Here is an 18,334-nt window from a genome sequence, read left to right as displayed (position 1 = left end):
ATTCCATTCCTTTCTGTGGTGCTGACATTCACATATGTCCTTCTTTCTGTCTTCTCTATGTGTTAATTTCTACTCTAAGCTCAACCATGACTATTCTGCAGCCATGTGTGTTACTTTGCATGCCTCTGCTTTTTTCTCCTTGGGGTTTGTGATGATTAATTTTAATGTATCAACATGTCTGGACCATGGGGTGCCCAGATAGTTGGTTAAACATTTTTCTGGGTGTCTGTGAGGAAGTTCCTGCAGGAGAATAATGCTGGAATTGCTGGACAGAGTTAAGCAAACTGTCCTCCCCACGTGGTGAGCCTTGTCCACTCTGCTGAAGGCCTGAATTGAAGAAAAGGCTGAGTAATGGAGAATATGCTCTCTCTTCCTGATGGTCTTCAAGCTAGGACAATGGTCTTCTCTTGCATTCGGACTTGGACTTGAACTGTAACTTATACCATTGTCTCTCCTGCTTCTCAGGCCTTTGGTCTCAGACTGAAACTATATCATCAGCTCTCAAGGGTCTCCAGCTTACTGACTGCAGATTTCTCAGCCTCTATAATCACGTAAACCATTTCCTTATGACTCCTTTCCTTCCTTCCGTCCTGCTTCCTTCCCTTTCTTTCCTTCCTTCCCTCCCTTCCCTCCTTCCTCCACGTATATACACACACACCCTATTGGTTCTGTTTCTCTGGAGAAATCTGACTAATACAGGATTCTAATAAAATGTCAACTTTTAGAACTTTCTAGATGTCTTGATGGGCTTGTAACATCTAAGGTCTGAAAAAGTTTTGAAATTCATTTTCTTAAAATGTGAGCCAACTGTACTCTTTGCTCCTCCCTTTTTTTGAGACAGGGTCTCCATCTGCCAGCCAGGTGGGAGTGCAATGGTGTGATCATGGCTCACTATATTCTCAACCCCCTGGGCTCAAATGATCCTCCCACCTCAGCCTGCTGAGTAGCTGGCACCACAGGTATGCACCACCACACCTGACTATTTTTTGTTTATTTTTTTGTAGAGATGCTGGTAATATCTTAATTTCAGTCCATTGAGAATAATTTTGGACTTCCACCCTATGGACCAGTAGGATAAGAAGTTATTTATTTATTTATTTATTTATTTATTTATTTTTGAGATGGAATTTTGCTCTTGTTGCCCAGGCTGGAGTGCAATGGCACTATCTCGGCCCACTGCAACCTCTGCCTCCTGGGTTCAAGCGATTCTCCTGCCTCAGCCTCCCGAGCAGCTGGGATTACAGGCACTTGCCACCAGGCCTGGCTAATTTTGTATTTTTAGTAGAGATGGGATTTCTCCATGTTGGTCAGGCTGGTCGTGAACTCCCAACCTCAGATGATCCTCCTGCCTCGGCCTCTCAAAGTGCTCGGATCACAGGCGTGACCCATTGCGCCTGGCCAAGTTTGTGTTGTTTTAAGTCACCAAGTTTGCGATTATTGTCACAGCGGCAATGGGAAATGACTACACCATAACTATATCTAAAATGAGTCTTATTTCCATATTTTGGTGATGTTATTGTTTTGTGTTTATAATAAAATAATTTTTTTTTTTTACCCATTCCTTGTTATTTGTATACAGCTATCTCTTTGGAAACAAGATAAAACCTAGGGCATTCAATCCCAAGTTCCCTATCCCCCCAAAGAACCCTAAGCTGTTGTAAAAATTGTGTATGTGTGTGTTAATTTTTTAAATGGAAGGTCAGAAGTGTTAGGCTTAACCCTTCTACCTTTTATTTTGAGTGGACCACTGGGCACTCTTTTATTATAGTTCTTTAGTTATACAGTTTTATATTGTCCCTCTCCTTTCCCCTCCAGTCAGACAGAATCAGCCTATTTTTGTGAGATGTACCCAGGCCCTTGTCAGGATCACACTCTCCAGTTAACCACAACCCAAGATATCACGTCCTGTTCTCTGACACTGTCTGTGGAGCCTGATGTTTGCATTTCACATCTTCTTTTCCTTCCCACACCTCCTCTTTCAACTAGACAACATAAATATGCCCATGAGTCCCCTAAGTCCACAGTTTCTGATTTAGAATGCCAAAGTCACTAGAAACACTTTCCACGTTTCCCTAGCAGTATTGTGTAGTCCCATGTGATTTAAATAGAAGATACTCTGAGCCCTGGAAGGCTCTCAGGGACACTTTCTAGTTTTCCCCATAAAGATGGGCTCCTTCTTGATGTGTTCTGCCTGGCCCATCTATACATCACAGTCTCTTCAATGAGTCAGGAAACACTAAGCCAAGCCATGTCCTGTTGCAGCAGGGACAGAAGCCTTTTCTCTGTTCAACATCTGCGTGAGATAAGGATTCTGTTGATCGTGAGCCACTTTTCCTTCTCCATAATCATCCTCCATGGCGAGCTTCCCACACATGAGCAGACAGGGTTTCCTCTTCTTCTCTTCCTCTTCCATGTCACCATATCCACAATTACCAGCTTCCCTGCACTGGTCCTGAGCCTCTCTTCCAGGGCACTGACACAGACCCTGCAGGGTCAACATTTCTTGGGTCTCATGAGTCCTTCCATCCCTTACCATAGTATATGTTCTCATCAATTCCCACGGGACCCAACATTCTTTATCCTGCATCACAGCAGCTTCTTCTCTGTGTATCTTTCTAGTCCTGATTTCTCTATTGCCTACAGAGCATCAGGAACTAACAAGGAACTGGGTCCAAAGACAGATTACATTGCTCAGAGGCACTGAACACAAACCCCCATAATATTTTCCTTACATTTGAAAACAATTTTGATGACTGTCTTGCTCTCTTAGTGTAAGACGTTAACTTAACAAAGAATTATATGGTCATTGTGGGAGAAATATGGCAGAAATCAGCAATTCCTCTGAGACAGGAGTGAACTTTTCTTACTGTGGTGAAAGCAGGGTTGGTGCTTGAGTTACAGTAGGGTGCTCCATTGGGACCTACATCCCCTGTACAGTTCCTGTTCCCAACCCTGGAGAGATTCCCGAGTCACTGTACAGAACCCTTAGGGCTTTGAGCAGCAGAGTCAGAAAACCACTACAAGAGGTATCTTTTCTTGTTTTCATTGGGAGAAATCGGAAGGTTGAACTTTCTTTTACATTGTTTGAAGTGCTATTTCAGAAAAAATAATTAGAAACATCTCAAAAGTCCTTCAACAGGAGAAAAAATAAATTAACGGTGATATGTTCATACAGTGGAATATCGTACAACAGTAAAAAATAACAAAGTAGAGTTATATCTAGTGGCATGGAAAAATATAAAAGTATAATATTAGGCTGGGTGTGGAGGCTCACGCCTGTAATCCTAGCACTTTGGGAGGCCAAGGTGGGTGGATCAGCTGAGGTCAGGAGTTCAAGACCAGCCTGGCCAACATGGTGAAACCCCATCTCTACTAAAACACAAAATTAGCCAGGCATGATGGTGGGTGCCTGTAATCCCAGCTACTCAGGAGGCTGAGATGGCAAAATCATCTGAACCTGGGAGACGGTGGTTGCAGTGAGCCGAGATTGTGCCACTGCACTCCAGCCTGGGTGGTTGAGCAAGACTCTGTCTCAAAAAAACAAACAAACAATAAGTATAATATTAATCAAAAAAAGCACTCCAAAGAGTGACATACAATGTAGTGTTATCATTTAAAGATGAAATGATTTAAAAATTTGTAAAGAAGAAAAAATCATATACTTTTAATGCTATATAATAAAGGAATAGAAAATAGGAACCATAATCTCTGATAGTGGAAATTTCTATGAAGGAAGTGGGAGCCTAGACAGGAGGACCTTGAGTATATCTGCGATGAATTCTTAATAAAAAATCTAAAGCAAGGCCAGATGCGGTGGCTCACGCCTATAATCCCAGCACTTTGGGAAGCCGAGGTGGGCAGATTACAAGGTCAGGAGTTCGAGACCAGCCTGACCAACATGGTGAAACTCCATCTCTACTAAAAATACAAAAAGTAGCCGGGTGTGGTGGTGCACGCCTGTAATCCCAGCTACTCAGGAGGCTGAGGCAGGGCAATCACTTCAACGTGAGAGGTGGAGGTTGCAGTGAGCCGAGACTGCACCACTGCCCTCCAGCCTGGGCAACAGAACGAGACTCTGTCTCAAAAAAAAATAATAATCTAAAGCAAATAAGTGGTAATGTTAAGATTTGTTAATGATTTGCCAGTATTATGCTCTATTCTTAAATGTATATACAAAATATTTTACAAGAAAATATGTAAAAACTTGTTTACTATATATAAAACTATTTCAAAAAATTATACATACACACACATTCATATGGGAAAATCAGTCTTTTTTTCTTTTTTGAGACAGGGTCTTGCTCTGTTGCCCAGGGTGGAGTACAGTGGCGCCACCTCGGCTCACTGCAACCTCTGCCTCCCAGGTTCAAGCAATTCTTCTGCCTCAGCCTCACGAGTAGCTGGGACTACAGGCGCCTCCCAACACACTTGGGTACTTTTTTTGTATCTTTGGTAGAGATGGGGTTTCACCATGTTGGCCAGGCTGGTCTTGAACTCCTGACCTCAAGTGATCTGCCTGCCTTGGCCTTCCAAAGTGCTGGGATTACAGGTGTGAGCCACTGTGCCTGTCAGGGAAAATAATTCTTAATGGAATTTATTTTATTGAGTTTTTTACTTGGGAGGCTGATTTAAATTTCTTAAAATAAACTTTAAAATGAGATTAGCAGTCACTCTGGTATTTCTTCGGGAAAAAAGAAAAAAAGCAGAAGAAAACAAGAGGCCATGGTACTTACGAACAGTTATTATAACAAAATTAATTTAAGTAACTGAACACTTGCTCTTGGGATAAAGTAAAAAACAATAATGCAAAGTTTCATATAGCTTCAGAATGCAAACTGATGAAAACCTTTTAAAAACAAAAGAGACAAATAAGGATCCTATCAGGTACCTATAAGCATCTCTGAAGGAAAGTGTTAAATCCCATCAAACATAAAAAACAATAATTTAATCATTAGTTTTCATTATTTCCAGAAATAAAGTTTTAATTGCCATACTTTTGTATTTGACTACTAAATACATTTACCACCCAAATAAACAATGGTTTTGAGAAAGTGCCTTTAAGTTTTTTGTTTTTAATTGCCTCTGCTGACCAATGGCTACAATGCACAAAATGGCTTTTTAGAGGCAAAATTTCCTCCAAGAGACTCAGCACCCTACCTGGGTTGGTATAAAGCTGGCTTTCCACGGTTTTGCCAATGCACTGCAGTTTGATGGCCTGCAGGGAATCATCCACGTGCAGGATGGTTGGCAGACTGCCCAGAGTGTCCTGGACCAAGTTAGCCACTTCCCGGACATCAAAGAGCTTCAACAGTTCTGAGTACACGGCGGGGAAAGAGCTCAGAAACACAGCCTTAAAAAGAAGAAGAAATTTAAATGAACTCCCAGATATGTCATGAGAAATATGCTGCAAAGCGTCAGTGAGTTTAAGGACCGTGGCAAGTATTTTTGAATGGTAGGAATACAAGTATGAAATGTTTCTGTTACCTAAAGCTAAAAGGTAAATTTTTAAAAAGTGCAGCAGAATAGGACAGTTTTTGAAATGTACAAAGGAGCAGCATAATAAAAACTGGGAAATTTTGGAAAACCACTGACATTAGCAAAAGGATTGACAAAAGCCTCACAGAATAAGTGAAGTGCATCATGATTGAATAGAAAGAATGCTCAATCAAGACCTGGATTGTAGTCACTTACATTCATTCCTTTTGGAAGAAGCTTTCTGAAATGCTCACTTAAATCTCATTCATGTTTAAGAAACCAAACATGTTGGCCGGGCGCGGTGGCTCAAGCCTGTAATCCCAGCACTTTGGGAGGCCGAGACGGGCGGATCACGAGGTCAGGACATCGAGACCATCCTGGCTAACACGGTGAAACCCCATCTCTACTAAAAAATACAAAAAACTAGCTGGGCGAGGTGGCGGGCGCCTGCTGTCCCAGCTACTCCGGAGGCTGAGGCAGGAGAATGGCATAAACCCGGGAGGCGGAGCTTGCAGTGAGCTGAGATCCGGCCACTGCACTCCAGCCTGGGCGACAGAGCGAGACTCCATCTCAAAAAAAAAAAAAAAAAAAAAAACCGAACATGTTAGTTCCTCCAAAGCACTCCATTTCTGATTTAAGAAAAAACACAGGACAGGGCATCAGAAGACCTAAGTTATATATAGTATTAGCTTTGCTTCCAATCAACTCTGTGACTTTGGAAAGTTATTTGAGCACCCTTTAGTTTCATCATTCAGGCTTTAGTTTCATCTCTTATAAAACAAAAAGATCATTACAAGATCTTCAAGATCTATTTTAAACTAAGAACTGTGTGTACAGACTAAGAACAACATTTTTATGTAAATAAAAAACCCAATAATCATTTCTTATGGGGAAAAAAGATGCTCACATCAAATCTCAAAGGGCATACTTAAAAAATTTGGCTAGGATTATACATCAAAACAAACAAAGTCAGCCTTTTAAAATTCCATAAAAGGAGGGCAATGGAAGAAGAGTCGACTAGCTTCAACTGTACCTAGTCAGGGAAGGCACGTGTTTCTAATATGCCTAGATTCAAGTGCTAGTTGGCGTACCAATAAGATCTGGCTCCATCAGAAAGTAGGTCGTGTCTACATGTGCTGATGATTCAAACACAGACTCAAACTCAAATTTAAGAATTTTTGTATTTATTTATTTATACAGCAGCAGCAAAAATGTCTAGAAGAGCCAATATCTGTTTTTGATGCCAGAGCCATCAAAATACTTCAGGTGCTATAAGTCAACAGTGATGGCCCTTGGCTCTTAAAAATTATAGATTTACTTGAATATATTTAAAGTTAATAACTTGGTATTCTCTGTTAGAGCCTGTATTTATATAACCTTCATGTCACCCTGCAGAGAGCTGAGTCATACCAGTGAAGTTAAATAAAATGAGCCCAGCTTTCTGATTACTGAAAAGTCAACTAAGTTGATTTTCCTCAGGTATCCCTTAATTTATCCATTATTTATTTATTTATACATCTTGACTTCAAAAAGATATCTGAATGTGCCTACAATGTAAGATACACATATAATAGGATGATTAAAAAGGAAAAAGGAACAAGGATCTTGTGATGACAGCAGGAAGATGGCTGTGCCAGGGCAAGCTGATTGTTTTTACTGCAAGCAAAAATAAAAGTACAATTTAATTTTGACTTTCCTGGTAGCCAGGACACACAGGGAAAGATAATTATTGGGAATTGTCTAGCAGAGTTTGGGCTCTATTCCTTCTGACATTCTTCTTCTTTTAGAGATCTTGTGGTAGGGGGTGTGTGTCCATGAAATGGAAAGCTAAGAATCACTGTTGTACCAGCTGGGTTAGTCCTTAGTCCTTCCAGGACAGGGCTAACAAGAACAGTGTCATTAGCAAGTTGCATTTGGGACAGGAGGACTAAATGAACCTACCCAGTAGGACCAGGATGGATACATCTGTGGGGTAGCTTCCCATCAATCCAACCCAAAGGACTGTGGGGATGGCCTCTGGAAGACAGGGTTTGCCCTGAGTTGTAGCCCACATGGAAAAATGCAAAATGGAGCAAGGAAACCAGGTTTCTGCCTCTAAGGCAGCCTAATAGTAAAGCTTGGACCAATTCAGAGCCGAATTTTATTTGACTGTAAATGTGGCAGGCAGGATTCTAAGACGACTCCCATGACCCTGTCCCCTGGTGGTGTTCCTGTGATTACAGGCAAAAGATGTCACATGGCAAAAGAGATTTTGCAGATGTAATCAAGATTACTCATCAGTTGACCTTCAAATACGGAGATTTGTCCAAGTGGGTCTCACCCAATCACATGAGTCCTTAAAACAGTTTTCTCTGGCTAGTAGCAGGAGAAGTGGTCAGAGAGATTCAAAGCATGAGGAGAATCTGACATACTGTTGCTGGATTTGAGGATGGAGCAGCCATGTGCCAAGGACTGCAAGTGGCCTCTGGCAGCTGACAGCACCTTCCCCCACTGGCTGACTGCCATCAAGGAAACGGGGACATTAGTCTTCTGAAAACAAAGAAACATTTCTGCCAACAGCATAAAAGATCATGAAAGTAAATTCATTTCCAGGCCTCCAGATAACACATGAAAGCCAACAATTTGATTTTGGCTTTAGGAGATCCTAAGGAAAGGACCCAACCAAGCCTGCCTGGAATTCTGACCTATAGAACTGTGGGCTAATACATGAGTGCTGTTTAAAGCCATTAAGCTTATGGTCATTTGTTATACAGAAAACTAACACATCGAATCCACTGAATTAGTAGCACTGCCTCTGCAGAGAGTGCATGGGATCAAAAGGGAACCTGGTATGGGCAGAGGTGTGTGGCATTTCTTGTCTTCCCCAAATACAAAGAGGCAAAGTTCTCATTGCTTAATAAAGAAAACTAACCATTTTATCATTTTATATGGATTTTTTCTTAGCATCAAACTAAACAGAAATTATCACATCAAAATATACAGGTTAAGTGATACTGCACAAAATAACAGGGAATGACTTCAGCAGAGTTTACAAAGATGTTCCAAAACTTTATGGACACATTTACATATTATCTCTTGATTAAAAGCTGAGAGCAAAAAATATCAAATATGATTCTTTGAAGGTGCTAAATTTGTTTCTAAAATTTGCTGTGGGATAGAGCTCAGAGAATCAAGAGCAGTGGGAGTCAGCGTGTTGAAGAGGTGAAAGCGAGCTGCTCCACTCCGCTGTACCCCGGTGGCCCAAGCCACCTTAGGGGGACCTCCAGGATCCAGTGGTACAATTAAGGTAAAAAAAAATGTCTCCTGAATCTCTAAGAAACCATGCCTTACAGTTACTCTTAAGAGTAAGAAAATATTTTTCAGGTGTGAATTAGGCAAGTTTCATCTCTGTAACCGATTAAACAGTAAAAAAAAAAAAAAAAAAAAAAAATCTCAGGGTGAAAACTCGAATTCTGAATTACTTTTGTAGAGATAGTAAACTTCTAAGAACTCTGATCTAAAGGAATGCACGGTTAGCCTGTTGGATTATCCTGCTTAAATATCAAGTGCTGTCATCAGGGTTTAGCTAGTAGTGGGCAACTTGACACTGAGGTCTCTGGCAAGTTCCCATAGTGCAGTGATTGTACTCTTGACTGCAAAGGCCAAAACAACACTTAAAAGAGCCTGAGTTGTATCCTTGCCCAGATGGAAGAAGAGTCCACCTCTATAAAGAAGAGAGGAACAAGAATAGACCTCTAAACATTCAGAATAAATACAGCACATTATCGGAGGGCTGGTGCATTCCTGGTGTTTTGCTTTCTGAACATCACATAGCACCAAATCATAACAACACTGTTAAGGATCTAATTTTGTCTCCCAATCTCCCTTTTTATGTCCCAGTTCTCAATGATTACAAGTTTCTCTAACCTCTAGGGCATGGTAAGAGGCTGCTTCTCCTTCTGATAGGTTTTTAACCAAGTCATCAGAATTAAAAGTATACAAGAAGAATTGAGAAAGTATAGGGAAAATATTCAGAATTACCTCATGGAACATATTCAAGGCCATGCTATTTGGGAAGTAGATGGATCCTGTTCTTAAAAAAAACATGTGGGGCCATTTCCAGTAATAGAGTTTGGCAGCAGCAGCTCTGCACTGGTCTTAAAAGATCACTCCCAGGATGATTAGGGTCAAGTTCAATAAAACAAAACAACATGCAGCTTAGCTGAGTCCAATATAATGATTCTCAAGTTGACAGATTGAAATGCAGTGAGAGGCTTGGGGAAAAGAACTGCAAGAGATTGGCTCTAGTGAAATTCCTTCCCCAGGGCTGGTGGTGACAGCATGTCCAATCATCAGTATGTGTTCTGGTAACTGGAAATGAAGCTGATGCAAACCAATAGCCTCTCCATGCAGAGAGAGAAGGGAAAGGCAACCCACTTCTGCTCAGCTGGTACACAGAAGGTAGGGGAATTTTAAAAGTCTACTCATAAAGTTGGTTAAGCTACAAATATAAACTGGAGCTACTGACTTCTGGTGGAGAAAACATTTGATTACACTGCTGTGTAAAAATAAATAAACTGCACTTATCGCTTTCTTCTATTCAGCATAGATGAAAAGAAATTACCTGTGACTGAGATAATGCTCCAGACCCTTTGCTCTCTTGTGAAAGAAAGAAACGGACTGACATGAGAAGCTCCTGAATGCAGCAGCGGAATTCCTCTTCGTTTTGCCCACCAGTGGCAAGGGAAAACAGCCTTCGAGATTGAACTATATACTTAAAAATGTATTCTTGTGCCTTAAAAATACAATTTTTAAAAGTTAGCTTCAAAGGAGACAAAGAGTATTTATTTAACAATGACATGGCATAAAAACTATGGTATGGCATTAAACTTTCAAATTATTCACGTAAACACCAAGGCCTTGTGAGGCTTTTTTGAATAGTATTTACTTTTACGGGGAACAGCCACTTTTCTCTGATGCTTAGTGAGAGAAACGTATAGAAAATTTAAAAACACTTTAGCCGGGTGTGGTGGCTCATGCCTGTAATCCCAGCACTTTGGGAGGCCGAGGCGGGCGGATCACCTGAGGTCAGGAGTTCGAGACCAGCCTGACCAACATGGAGAAACTCCGTCTCTACCAAAAATACAAAACTGGCCAGGCATGGTGGGGCATGCCTGTAATCCCAGCTACTTGGGAGGCTGAGGCAGGAGAGTTGCTTGAACATGGGAGGCAGAGGTTGCAGTGAGCTGAGAATGCGCCGTTGCACTCCAGCCTGGGCAACAAGAGCAAAACTCCGTCTAAAAAAATAAAAAAAAAAAACAAACACTTTATCATTCTGGAGTATGATGAACACTAAGTGTTTTTGACCCTCAGATGTTTTTTAAATTTAGTCAACAAAAAGATAACTGTTTTTGAAAAAATAATTTTGTTTTGACAAGTAGTACTCTTGCCACTTAGCATTTTACCTTCAATCAGCCCAAAATTACAAATGTATAATTCACAAAATGCTTGTTTGATAAAATGTATACATTGTCTACTTAAATCTACCGACACCAAACAGGATGGTCCTCAACAACAGGAATCAGGAGACTACCAGGGCTGTTACTGGACAGTTCCTTTACGAATTTGCACTCTTTTTCAACATGTTTGCAAGTAAGGGATTAGTATCTCCACAGACAAGGGAGCATATAGCACCCAGAGACCACAAGACCCAGTAAAGTCTCAGGTTTCCTCATTATAATCCCTGCTAAGCCACCCTATTTGCTCTTTTTTTTTTTTTTTTTTTGAGGCGGAGTCTCGCTCTGTCGCCCAGGCTGGAGTGCAGTGGCGCGATCTCAGCTCACTGCAAGCTCCGCCTCCCGGGTTCACGCCATTCTCCTGCCTCAGCCTCCCGAGTAGCTGGGACAACAGGCGCCCGCCACCTCGCCCGGCTAGTTTTTTGTATTTTTTAGTAGAGATGGGGTTTCACCGTGTTAGCCAGGATGGTCTCGATGTCCTGACCTCGTGATCTGCCCGTCTAGGCCTCCCAAAGTGCTGGGATTACAAGCTTGAGCCACCGCGCCCGGCAAGAGCCAGGAACTTCTAAGCTTAACTGCCCCTATATAGTCTTCTCTCATAAACCCTCCCTCTCCTGCTCATCTTAGACTTCACTTCAAGTGCTCTACAGCCCAGAGGAACAAAGATTCAACCCCAAACAGTTTCCAGTCGACTAGCCTGGCAAAGCCCCCTTCAAATTTCATCAGCTCTCAAGCAGCCACAAACTGATTAAGATCCTTGAATTGGAACGTCAGTAATATATCATCACCCATTACTGTCTGTGTAGAGGAACCAATTAGTTTAAGCATCAGCATGCAACAGCTTTGTTAGACTCTGCTATCTGTTATCAACAGCATGTTATCACCTTCAGCACCTCCTGGATATGCTCTTGCCGCTCTGCTTCTGTGATCCGGTCCACGTACCATTTGAGCACTTTGATGAGATCTCTAAAATACAGGGGAAAATGTGCAGAATGTAGAATTAGTCTAATTCTCAATTAAATGCCAACAAATCCAATGCTTAACTGTATCATGAGGAGGCTTCTTTTCCCAACAGTTCTCGCATTTTCCTGTCAATCTGCTGTACAATAATTTTACTAAATCTGCAGATCAACACTGCCACCCCTTTTCAAAGTTTAAGAGAGAAACAACACTCAATCTGGACATATTCCATAGTCCTGCGTTTCTGGTAATGCCTCCAAATGGGTGAACATGACTATTGGAGAAAAGGACTCTGGCCAACCAAGTGCCTGGCAGTATGACTGCCATGGTCAATACTGTAAAACTGCTCACTGGGATTTCTTTTCCAGTGACCATGTAAACAGCTGGATGCAATATCATTAGGCTGCAGGCCAAACGGGGTGGAGAAGAGGGATGGAGACAATGCTTCCCCACTGCTACGCACACCTCATGGATTTATCCAGCCAATTTTCTGACCCGTGAGAAGAACATGGCTTAAGTCAATATGTGCCTTAGGAGAATTTCTAGAAAGGCCAAGGTATTTTTTTCCCCCCGTTTTGAAAAAATGTAAAAACAACAGCGAACAACTCTCAAGATTACAGTCTTACCACCTTGAACTTTGGTCAGTTCTTGGTTTCTTTTTTCTTCTTTTTCTTTTTTTTCTTTTTGAGACAGAGTCTTGCTCTGTCACCCAGGCCGGTGTGCAGTGGCTTGGCCCACTGCAACCTCTGCCTCCCTCCTGGGTTCAAGCAATTCTTCTGCCTTAGCCTCCCAAGCAGCTAGGATTCAAGTATGCACCACCATGCCCAGCTAATTTTTGTATTTTTAGTAGAGGCCAGGTTTCACCACGTTGGCCAGGCTGGTCTTGAACCCCTGACCTCAAATGATCTGCCCACCTTGGCCTCCCAAAGTGCTGGGATTACAGGCAAGAACCACTGCACCCAGCCAGTTCTTGGTTTCTAGGAAACAGTTTACCCAGCAATGTTTCTCTGGGCCAGGGGAGAATACTTGGATGTGCCAGCAGGTGGATGTTGGGGGAGTGCTATTTTTAAAGATAATATGCCAGTGAGTTTCTGATCACCCCCAGCCTGAAAGGATTCCACAAGTCTTATTTGTCTTTTTAAGATCCTGCTTTCCTGGCCAATCGGAAGTGTGAGAAATTATACTCTTGTTTTCTAGCTTTCAAAGAGAATTTAACTTGGAAGCAGTGACCTCCTCACACTAGGGCCCAAATTGTTAGGCTGAGTGGGCCGATGTTTCAAAACTATTCCTGAGGTTGCATTTCGCTCTCAGCAAAAAAATCACACTGATGAATGGTCTAGTCTAACGAAAATACCTTCATTCATTTCGATGTTGGAGATGTCGATCTTAACATGTCATGGCTGGGAATATTCAAGTAAACAGGATCAAATGCTTATCTGATAACCTACTAACCTTTATATATTACATAGATGGGGGAAGGATAGCAACCTGATTTCATGCTTTTTAAACTCATCTCAGGGAACAGTCAGGCATGTGCATGCCCATAGGTGCTTAAGGTATAAGGTAGAAATATGGGAGAACAGCAAGCACCGTATTGGACTGGGAGACAGACAATGGGGTACACTCCTGGGCTATCTAAGCAGAGCCAGACTGGGAAGGTGTTATTTGTCAAACTGAAAGAGAGAAGCTGTGGCCTCTGGCAATGATCAACTACCTTGTGAGGAGGCAGGCACTAGCTAAAGATGACATTATTCATAACTTTTCAGCATCACCTGAGCCGGTAGAAAAGGAGGAGCAGTTAAAATAGCAGCCCCTGTCAAAGAGTAGATCCCAATGACTAAATTGCCTGAGGGCAGGGACCAGGTCTTCACATCATCAGGATAAAGTACAGCGCCTGGCAAGCAGCTGGCACTCAGTAAATCCTAACAGACAAATGAATGAATGACTTTCAGCAGGTGTGAAGGCAAATGTTTTCCATTCATATTTCTTTCTTATGAACATTTATAATCATCAGGGAGTACAGTGATGAAGTGGGACTCTTAACAGCCAAAGTGCCAGACATTTTAGACCAAAGAATATCCAGTGAAACAGAGACAAGAAGGAAAGACTTTATATTCTAGGGCTCAGGAATAGAATTCAGGAGGTTTTTTTTCCCTTTTTAATCAAAATAAGTTCTAGCCACTGAAAAAGGGTGTGTTAGCAGGGAAGAGACTATCTCAAGAGACACTTCAGTAGTGCTCCATTTCTTCCTACACTCCCTTTTAAATTTTCCTATATCACCTCTTCTCCTGAGAAAAGCTTGAAAGGAACCACTTCCAAACTAATTACAAGATACAGGGCCTTACCTGTATGCAAGTGCCCCAGCAAAATGACTCTCAATATAAGTGTCCATTACAGGTTTAAAATGATGAAATTTGCTATCTTGCAGCAAATTTATTATGTGAACCTAAAAAAAGAAAATTGAGCTTTATAAAACCAGGTGCAAATCAAGGTTTTCCTTTTTTTCTTTTGCTTCTTTTTAAAATGAACTCTTACATGATTAAGTGCATGTTTCTGAACCAGCCTCATGAAAGTCAAGATTGAGAGACAAAACAGTTAAAATATAATTAAGGGAATTTGAACTTACCAAAGAATCAAACACTTTAGACCCATATTTTTGGGAATTTTCATCTAAAATTCCAAATAAGGTATCCAGTGTATCCTGCAGAAACTGTTAGATAAAGTAGTAGTAAATGAGTAAATAAGATACTATCTGTCTTTTTCCTCCAAATGTTCTTTATTCTATGAATCTCTGCAAGGAAAATAGTAATGAAATACTATATACCTTTACTATTTCTGAGCCATCAATTTCTTTTAATTTAGAGAGACAGCCAGTGATCCTGTCTGGGTGAGTTCTCCATTTCAAAAGATCAAGCATATCACCTTTCAAAACAGAAAAGGAGGATTAATTGCCTTAATAGGGAACCGGTCCTCACATGAAAGCGTTCTGCTGGTAAAAGTAAAATTCTTAACACATGTGGCTCCCTTTTCCTAGCCACTCAAGTTGCGGGCGCCCACAAACTATGACTAGCCCTCTCCAGGATGGCATTTATTACACTGTATTCTGTTTCCTCCCCACTGCTCTTGACTTACAAACTCCTACTCTTCTTTTAGTCCTCAGGTTGGATGTTGCTTCATTTTGGAAGCCTTTCCTGAAATCTCGAGCTAACTGTCCCTTCTCCATGCTTCCACATCACAGTAGCACTTACCTTACCATTGGTGTAAGTTGTTGGTGTATTCGTCTATGCCTCACCTAGACTGTAAACTCCAAGAGAAAAAAGTCATGCCAACCTGGGCCCTCCTGTATTCTCAGCACCAAGAACAGAGCAGGCAGGTGACAAGTATTTGTTGATTAATTTTTCTGCCTCCTCCTGGAAAGATGAGAGTTTCTTGAGGGCTGGGAACCTGCTTTATTCCTGTTTGGGTGCCCAGCACATAGCACTCTGCTAGCAACCAACTCCACCCAGCAACAAAGGTCTTCTTGGCAACGTGACCCAAATCTTACAGACTAAAGGAATGATAACAGGCCCAGTGATTTCTCAGATCATCCAGGGAGCTCTCAACCTGAGAAGAGCAGCTGCTGGACTCCATGGGCCATCTTCCATCCCAGAGTCCAGGTAAGCACACAGCCCAGCTCTTTAACCCTTTCCTAAACAGACACGTGGGCCTTAGTCCAGCAGGTCCTGAGAACCTCTTCACCTGGGGAGGGAATAAATTTATCTTTCGTGGGCAGAAGTTAGAAAGGCTCTGGGAGATGGTGTTCATGTGTTATTAGTCTACAAAGCATGCAGGGAGATGTAGCATCTGGAGGCCAACGAATGCAGTGAGAACTGAAGGCTCATGTGTGCCAAGCATGCACAGGGCAGGGGGACCTGGTAGAGCTGGCCTCAGGGCTCGGTGGAGTTGCCAGACTAGACAGGCCGAGAGAGAAGCCAGGACAGCATTTCCAGGCAGAGAAGCAGGAAATTCACTTCAAATCACTTGTTTTAGCAGAAACCCAAAAGAGACTTTCTGAGAAACAGAAAGATGAATGAGGGAACAAAAACTCCAAACCCCCCAAAACCAAGGAAGTAGGTAAGATGAAAAAGAAAAAGAGAATACAGAGAAGAGAAGTGAGAAAAAGCATTAAGAATCTCAAGGAGAAAGAAAGGCAAGCTCCACCAAAGCCAGATTCAAGAGAAAAACCTCACAAAGGATTTACTATTAATAGGAAGGAATTCAGTACCAAACAGGAATGTTTATCTGCAACAAACACGGGTAAGAGGAGGAGGAAGAATTAGAATGAGAACAATAAAGGGATTTTAAAAATACCAACTTTGAAAAACAGATTTATGTTTTCATAACCAAAAACCCTGAAAATGTTGACTATTCAGATGCAATTCAGACACCCTGGGTTATGACTGAAACCTTTTTAAAACTGATTGGTTATATTTGGCATATCAGATGTTTCCACAGAGTGAGACCCAGGGTGACAAAGGCAAAGCTCTATTGTTCTCCCCAGTTTGCTGCTTCCCTCCCACCTACTTCCTACTTCCTGCATCTCACTTCAGGAGGCCTCCCCTCCCTGGCATCTTCTCTTTCATAATCCCCCGTGCATTTCCCCTGCCATTCACTCCTCACTTCCCACTCCACCCCCATCCCAGCTCTCACTCCTCCTTTGTGTTCTCTTTCCCTTCCTTTACAGTGAGGCAGTTGGAGGGGCCATGAGGACCCTGCTCAATGTGAGGAGTGTGGGGAGGAAGGAGGTGGCTATGCTGGCTACAAAGTGGCAGCAGTGGAGAATGAGGACTAGTGCCCATTTAAGTAGGGCTGGAAAATAGATTACAGGGGTCCAGAAAATGAGTCAGGATGAGCCTGCCCATCTTCTCTGCAAGAAGGCTGATGAATCTCTACACTGCTCATGATGGAGCACGTGGAAAAGCCCATTCATTAACTACCGAATGCTGATAAAGTCTGGTATAACAAATCTTAACTTGGTGTCCTATATAAATATAGCAGCAATGTATGTTGAAATTGAGAGGTGTTTTAAAAGTGGTCAAAATTTTGATGTTACATTTTGCTTTTTTTCTGAGACTATGATTACATCTGGATGTAATTAATCATGTATGCAAAATACTTAGAGTTCAGGCAAAATTGCTGTATCCTAGGTTTTTGCTTTTGCCATCTGAGGATGTTAGCTGCAAATTAGGAGCTACAACCTATCACAGAAAATACCAATTTCTACATTCCATTCAACAGGCATTTATTAGGTGTATATTATGTACCTAACCTATCAAGAGCTATAAAATAGGAGGATGCCATGACCCCTAATCCTCCGAACCATAAAATCTCTACCTGTTCTGGCAGTCACAGATGCCCAGCATAGTGCTTTGGCCTTAGTACACCATCCATGTTGGATGACACAAAGCGTGTGCAGACAGACACACTTTGGGAATTCTGAAATGCAAATCTGCTCTAGGAAACTGCTCCTAGAGACCCTATCTCTTAGTAAATGCCGAATTGTAGTAGAAATAAGATTTGTATATTTTCCAAGTGAAAAAAAATGAATACATAGCAATTTAATTCCAATTTGGAACTAAATTACTTCGACACAGAGATGTGTGTTTAGCATGTAAATTTCAGAAAGATCAACTAACTTCCTTCCTCCTTCTCAACTCTTGAAACATGCCATTCATTTCCTGGCTCCTTTTGAGCTGCTTCTCATTGACAAGGTTAATCAAAGCCAAACTAATAATGAATGAAACACTTATCCGTCTCCAAAAATGAGCCAATCATTGCATGGAATTCCGATCCCACTTCCCATATAGTGAGATGTTTAATATAATTATTTCATAAGTTGTTTTTTACTCATATTTACCTGAAAATGTTCTCTACTTTTAAAAAGTAGCAACTTCTAATTTTCAGGATTTGTTTCTCTCTGCCTTATTTTCATAATTGTGTCTAACATCCTAAACGCTACAACTAGCACAAATTCAGTACGCAGGACCAAATATTTTGATGGAAGAGAATCTATTGTCAGGTTTACCTGTGTGGCAGGCAGAATAATGGCCTCAAAAGAACCTGTTCCAAGAATTAGGAGGGACTATGTTTCCCTCACACAGCAAAAGAAGACTGTAGAGATGTGATTAAAGATCTTAAAATATTGGATTATCCAGCTCAATATAATCATAAGAATCCTTAAAAGATGTAAGATGGTCAGATTCAGAGAGATGTGACGATGCTATGCTTCTGGCTTTGCAGATAGAGGAAGGGGCCATAGGCCAAGGAATGCAGGTGGCCTCTAAAGCTAGGAAGGATAAGAAAATGGATTCTCTCCAGTTCAGGGGGAATGCAGCCCTGCTGACACTTTGATTTTAGCCCAGTGG

The 18,334-nt window shown here is 41.6% G+C and overlaps 1 protein-coding gene across 4 annotated transcripts in view; it reads right to left on the bottom strand.

The window, feature by feature from the left end:
• The window catches only part of DOCK4 (dedicator of cytokinesis 4), a 485,368-nt gene that overhangs the window by 140,190 nt on the left and 326,844 nt on the right, over window positions 1-18,334 (bottom strand). For all 4 annotated transcript variants that reach the window (XM_033195053.1, XM_033195056.1, XM_033195057.1 and 1 more), the window contains exons 18-23: window positions 14,755-14,852; window positions 14,557-14,640; window positions 14,276-14,376; window positions 11,855-11,936; window positions 10,079-10,249; window positions 5,158-5,350 (exon numbers count right to left, since the gene is read on the bottom strand). In XM_033195053.1, the coding sequence (XP_033050944.1) occupies window positions 5,158-5,350; window positions 10,079-10,249; window positions 11,855-11,936; window positions 14,276-14,376; window positions 14,557-14,640; window positions 14,755-14,852 (729 nt within the window). The remainder of the gene's footprint in view (window positions 1-5,157; window positions 5,351-10,078; window positions 10,250-11,854; window positions 11,937-14,275; window positions 14,377-14,556; window positions 14,641-14,754; window positions 14,853-18,334) is intronic.

This window comes from Trachypithecus francoisi, unplaced genomic scaffold (genome assembly GCF_009764315.1).
Source record: "Trachypithecus francoisi isolate TF-2019V2 unplaced genomic scaffold, Tfra_2.0 Lachesis_group4, whole genome shotgun sequence".
Classification (NCBI taxonomy): Eukaryota; Metazoa; Chordata; class Mammalia; order Primates; family Cercopithecidae; genus Trachypithecus; species Trachypithecus francoisi.
Note: the sequence above shows the minus strand (reverse complement) of the source record. Positions and strands in the feature narration are given on the sequence as shown.